Source organism: Capsicum annuum, unplaced genomic scaffold, assembly GCF_002878395.1.
Source record: "Capsicum annuum cultivar UCD-10X-F1 unplaced genomic scaffold, UCD10Xv1.1 ctg1707, whole genome shotgun sequence".
In the NCBI taxonomy this organism is placed as follows: Eukaryota; Viridiplantae; Streptophyta; class Magnoliopsida; order Solanales; family Solanaceae; genus Capsicum; species Capsicum annuum.
The window spans coordinates 64,807-71,349 of record NW_025822707.1 but is presented as its reverse complement, the minus strand read 5'-3'; the positions used below and the strand labels follow the sequence as shown (position 1 = coordinate 71,349).

General features: G+C 30.4%; 1 protein-coding gene across 1 annotated transcript; it reads right to left on the bottom strand.

Moving 5' to 3' along the window:
• Window positions 1–913: 913 nt before the first annotated feature.
• On the bottom strand, window positions 914–6,320 carry LOC107861000 (protein trichome birefringence-like 19). Its single transcript, XM_016706409.2, has 2 exons — window positions 5,626–6,320; window positions 914–1,849 (listed from the first exon to the last, which is right to left on the bottom strand). Exons 1-2 carry the CDS (start codon window positions 6,220–6,222, stop codon window positions 1,088–1,090), a joined length of 1,359 nt encoding a protein of 452 aa, XP_016561895.2. The 5' UTR covers window positions 6,223–6,320; the 3' UTR covers window positions 914–1,087.
• Between the last annotated feature and the right edge of the window lie 223 nt (window positions 6,321–6,543).

Genomic DNA, 6,543 nt, shown 5'->3' with positions numbered 1-6,543 from the left:
GATGGTAGATGTGGCATTACGGGTGACAATAGTGGTGGTCGTCGAAGAATGTGTGGAGGTTGTGATGTATTAGTGGTAGTTAGAGGTGGTGCTAGTTGTGATAGATGAGTTGGTCGATAGTAAGGATTGACCGGTAGTAGTTGATGATGGTGGTGGTGTTAACGGTGGTGGTGGCGGTAAATATAATTAGAGTAATAGAGGTAGTAGGTGTGGTAGCGATTGACAATAGTGGTTGGTAGCGATATTTGTTGTCGATGGTGGAGGTGGTTAGTGGTGGTGGGTGGTGGTTGAGAATGATGGTGGTGGCTGAGGTGGTATAATTATGAATAGAGTGACGGTGAATATTATTCAACACCAGAATAGCTCTCCAGACTTATTAAGACTTGATTCTAGATCTAAATGATTAAGACCTATTCAAACTATTAAGAGCCAAAATCTTTATGAAAAATAAATGCACTTAATGGTCTGAAGTCTGAATCATTCAGATACAGACATCCATTAAGTGCAAAACAAATGAAGTGTTAATGTGCTTAAAGTTCAATGTAATATTCAGATGTATCTTTGGACCAAACTTGTCTACTATCTAGCTATTTTAATCCATGTCTCATTGGGCTTTATCTTTTCTCGCAACATTAAACAGGGGAGAAATGCACAAAGAGCCATTTTTGGCATCTTTTTAAGCTTTAATTTGGATTCGTAAATTATTTAAAGCTTAGTCAGCATTTTAAACGATGATAGTGTCCGCTTATTTGATACAAATAGTAAATGAGGAACGTTTTTCTCTTTCGGACATTCACATTTTTTCCCTTCTTGTAGGGCAATTTTTCCTTTCCATACCAAAACGAACAAAGTACTTGACGACTTGAAGAATAAAGAAAAAAAAAAAGTCCTCCTTCAGAAAAGGGCCAAACGGAAAGATATGTTTTTTCTTATTTTGCACTACTAGTTTTTTTCCCTTATTATTAGGCAGTTGCCCCTTTTTGTAACATAACAAAGTAACAACTAATGAATAATAATTGAAAAGGGAAAAAAAAAATCCTCTAGAAAAATGGCCAAACACCAAAAGATGATAAAGTGCTTACGCAAATTATTCATCAATTGCCTCCCTTTTCATAAGTTCAAGTAAGAAATCATTCCACACATCAATTGGGCCTGGCAAACACCAATGGACACAGTCATTTGACAATGTAACGTTCGGCTTAGGCCAATGTCCATATTTACTAGGATGACCATCTGGTCTCAATAACATTGATTGTGTTGCATCAAATAGCCTAAATTTATTTTTCCCTTCCTTTTGAGCAATCGTTAGTTCTTGCAATTGAATCTTGTAAAATTCTAAGTTATAATCATCCAACACATTCTCATTCCTCTTAAATGGTATCGTCCTAACACAATCTCCTCCTTTATCCCAAACCCCATCTTCAAAATGAGATGGTGCGAATGTCCTCAAAAAAGTAATTCCCTTGTAGTTTTCCAAACTATTAATGATCCGGAAAGCCGTTTGAAATGCCTTCTGGTAGCTGAAAAAAGATGTTAATTGGCTAACATTGGGTTGTGAACAGAAAAGGCAGCCAACGAGGGTGTGGTTCAAGTAAAACATACTTGGACGGAAGAACCAGTGGCCAGCTGAGATGATCACATAATCGAAATCTTGGATTTTGGTGGTCCAAGATTCATCAGGTTCATCAAGATATAAATTAAACGGTTGATATGTATTATTGGGTTCGGTTTTATTTGCTTTTACCAAATAGGGTGCCCAAAATATGGACATGTTAAAGTTGTAATCTCTGTATTCCCAATGCCTAGTTTCTTGATCTGTCGTATCTGAAACATCTACAGCATATACTACCTGAAACCAAAATAAAGACAGTCTGTAATGTATATTTTTCGAATTGCTAATATAAGGGTGGAGGAATAACATTCTTAAAAAAGCAATACGTTCTTGCATGAAAATTTTTCAGAGTGGTAATATGATTTGCTAAGTATTTTGAACTTATTTGATTAGGTTATTTTCCTACGTCTATTCTCCTTAGAGAGAAGTATCAATTACCATTAACTTTGATTAGTCCTAAGCACTTCTGAACTTGTTCTTTTAGTATGTCGCGCCATCCTTTTCAGTTGCGTGTAATACATGCGCGGACACGTGGATAAAAATGTTGATGTGGCTGTCTACATGGATAATACCATTCACTTCCCTTATATTTATCCTATATTAAAAAATAACTCATTTCTATCCTTAATTATTTGATTTCTCTCTAAAAAAATTATATTTTTTAATTTTCCTCTATCCCAAAATAGTGAAAGGTATAACTTTCGTCGATCAAGTAAGCTATTATTTAAAAAATTATATTTTTTTGTGTGTTAAAAATATGAAATTATTTTTTTCTGATTAGTGTTTCATAATATGAAATTATTTTTTTCCGGTTAGTGTTTCATAGTAGTTTTCGATTAGGATTTTGAGAAGACTCACATGCACAAATATGTTTCTTATTATAATTAATGGATTAGAAATCGTAATTTAAGTTAGGGGTGTATAATAAAAATATTATTGATTTATCGTTATTGGGTTAACGATTTTTTAATGATTTTGTAAAAAAATTATTGGGTTATTGATTCAATTTTGATTTTTTTATTAAGTTATTGGGTAAACCGATAACCCAATAAGATTATATTAAATTATTATTTTATATATATATATATATATATATATATATATATATATAGGATTTTTGTTGCAACTAAGATTCGGTTTCTTTTTATGTTAGTTATTACTTTTTCTATTTTATGAGTATTTTATTATCGGTTAAATCAAAAATTAAATCGTTAGGGGTTAAAAATCGATATCTAATATAACTACATTTATTATATGTATGTGTCTTAGTTTCTTTAGTATTTGTTTTGTTAATATTGTTTAAAATATCTGCTTCGATATTTAGTACACTTTTTTAGTTACCATAACTCATATGATATATATAATTAAGATTACAAAAATGAAGGAGTTTCATAGGAATGGAAACTGGAGTTTTACATTGAATTAATAAACGGATGATTTTTTTTTTTAGATTAATAAAAAGAATCTTTACAAAATTAATAAACGGATGAAATTTTTATTTCAGAAACTAATTAATAAATTGGAGTTTTACAAAATTAATAAACGAATTAACTTTTTTTTTTTTAGATTGGAAGTAATGGAGGAAGAGGGATAATAAATAGGGAGAGGTATAATTGAATTTTTTGAAAAAATTAAAGGAAAATGGATTTTTTTTTTTGTTTTTTTTAAACATTAAAAATGCTGATTTGACATTAAAAATACCTCCATCATGCGTGTGATGGAGGTTGAACTCAAACATTTTGCCACATCAGCGAAAAAGGGTCACGCGACATACTAAAAGAACAAGTTCAGGGGTACTTAGGACTAGTCAAAATTTAGGTGTACCATGAATAAAATGTGACAAATTCAACAGGTAATCGATACTTCTCTCTTATAAATAATGTGAATATATAAGGCTAATTTCACAATATATGAGACCTAGAACATGTAGTTACGTTACATTTGGTTTAACCTTTAGAGAGACCTAAATGAAATATTACCACTAATATAAATTGAATATGATTTTGGAATACAATATACACAAATAAAAAGGACCACTATATATATTGTACATCACAAATATAGTTGTCAGTCCATATCAAAATCAAATACCTTGCGGTGGGCAACTAGTTGATTTGGACTCTTAGGGTACTCTTACCACAATTTCTGGGTCATGTGATCAACATAAATTCATCATTTTTTAAAGAAAAGGGAGGGGGAGGGGATGGGGAGAAGAGACTCGTGTATTTTTTGTGTTCCATAAATTTTTATGTCATTGGTTTGATAATATTACATTTCGACCATAACATTGTTTTGTTTACTCAATGTTGTATCCTCATTCTAGATTGTTTACGCATCATTAGATGTTCAATCCATGCATGGGATGTTAAGAGTTTCCTGATTCAAGATATGAATTGGTGTCTCCTTAATTATATGTAATATAAATTGAATCAAGTGCAAGGTGCACTTTCTAGTAAAATGTGACCAACTAAATGTGTATTTCCGACTTCAAGGACTTATTTGTGGGTGATTTGTGGGTGGGAGTAGAATCATATCTATAGAAATTTTCAATTTAAATAATTTTACTTTGAATTCTTAATTAGGTTGACGATATTTTGCAGGTTAGATTCAATCTTCAAGCCGCAGGAAAGGCAAGAATTTGACAATTAATTATATGGCAGCCTAATTAAGCAATTACTCTCTCCGTTTCAAAAGGAATAATCTATTCAGACTAGGCACAGAGTTTTAAAAAAATTAAAAAAACTTTTGAATTTTGTGGTCCTAAATTAAAATTATGCCAAACGTATCAAAAAACTCTTTAATCTTGTGATCTTAAACATGTCAAGTGGAAAGTTGAAAATATAGTATTGCCAAAAAAGGAAAGAGATCATTCTTTTCTAAAGAGATATTCTTTTCTATAAAGTGAGGAAATTGAAATTATGTCCAAAGTTTTGAAGTCAGCAAAGAACAGTAATTAAGAGATATATACACCAAAAACACGTTTAATTGACAGTTTAATCGTCAAAGGTCAGACAATATATGGAAAAGTGCTTAAATTTAGAAACAAGTTGCATGTTTGAAATAATAAAAGTCACTAATAAAAGTAGATTTAAAATTTCTAATCTTAAATACTCTTCCGCACGATTTATAGCATCTTAAGCCTAGCTAGGATACGTGATCTAAATAATTTGTGAACTGAATTTATCAGTACATCATAAACTTTTTTGTACTCCTTATGTCCTAAATTATGTGACTCATTAATTTCGTTTTTAATCTATCTAAAAAAGAATGTCATATTTCTATATTTAAAAATAATTTGAATTTAAAATTCATATTAATCACACTTAATGAGATGATTTATATTTACACGAATATATAAGACTTGTTTTAGACTACATAAGTTTCATAATAATTCTTTTATATCTTAAATTGCATGTTAATTGAAATATAAGGAATATATATTTAAGGAATTGAACAAGTCATATAAACTCCAACATATATTTCTTAGGCAAAGAGATTCAATTAACCTTTTCTCACCTTTAACTCCACCATTGATTAAAGGTCAAGTGAGAAGTTAACATTAAAAATATTACAAACACAAAAAGTAGTTGTACCAGACTAAATAGAGGGAAATAGTAAATTAACCAACCGGCCTCACCCCACCAAACTCCAACAAAAAACAGGAAGACAAAACAAACAAGAATACTCCACGATATAAGGGTTAATGTTACTACTACCTCCATTTCATTTTACTTTTTACTTGTACTGTATTAAAAATAATTATTTCAATATACTTGTCAAAATTTATGAAATCAAGAACAATTTTATTATATTTTTTTTTCTGCCTTTAATATTAAATATTTTCATAAAATCATAGTATTCAAATTTAAAGTTTCCGAGCATCATTTATAAGGTTAGGTTAGTAAAATATATCTTAGAGAAATTTTTTTTAGGTGTGTATCAAATCAACATGAATCAAATATGGAGCGGAGAGAGTAAATGACAAAAAAAGGATATTGGAGATGAGAACTTACTTTAGACAATAAGCATATCAATGATTGCATATGATTTCTTGCAACTGAATCTCCAACAAAGGCTAGTGATTTCCCCCTAACAAGTTGAAGAAATTGATGTGCATCAAATAGTGGTAACTCACAGGCATCCGGTTTCCATTTCCACTTCAAGAAATCTCTATCAGGCCTTCCATATTTCATGCAATTTTGATGTTCTTGAATTGTAAAACATGTCATGTTTGTATAATATGGTCCGTCTGGATTTGGTACCCATTCCCCCAAAAATAAATCGCATTTTTCATCAGTATGATTAATAAATCTTGCTTGAGGCGCGGCCACTAAGGTATCACTTCTGGTCACGTTAATTTGTGGTGATGATGATGGTGTTGTGATAATTTTTTCATTTTTTTCTTCTGTACTACTACTATAACTACTGTTGGATTGGAAAGAAGATGAAGAAAGAACTTGTGAGAGTTTTTTAGGGTGCAAAGAAGGATAGTATAAAGGGATAAGAGTGAATAAGATAGCAAGGGCAACAAAGGGGACAATTTTTGTAGCATTTTTCTTTCGTGTTTTTAGTTTCCCTAACGAAAGTTCAAGATTATCTTGAAAATCCATGGAGAAAGAAAGAGAAACGAAGGAAAAAAAAGAAGAAAAAGAAATGTGACTTGCGAGTGAAGAAGCAATGAGAAAAAAAAAATAGGAACTTTTAAAGTTGCTAATGTTATGTTTTGCTAATCTATATCTATATCTATAATCTATATTTATAATATATTAAATTTATATCTATATCTATAATCTATATCTATAATATATTAAAAGTGTGAAAACCCGTAGAAAAATGATTTGAACTTTTTGCCCTTCATTAAAAGACTGTCCTTTAGGCAAAACTGTCTTTTCACTATTTTTTAATTTATTATTTAATTATTTTTATTATAT

Coding starts and splice junctions, on each gene's coding strand:
- LOC107861000 (XM_016706409.2), bottom strand. CDS start 6,222: ATGGATTTTCAAGATAATCTTGAACTTTCGTTAGGGAAACTAAAAACA. Junction 1,850..5,625: donor TGATATGCTTATTGTCTAAA/GTAAGTTCTCAT, acceptor TTTTGGTTTCAG/GTAGTATATGCTGTAGATGT.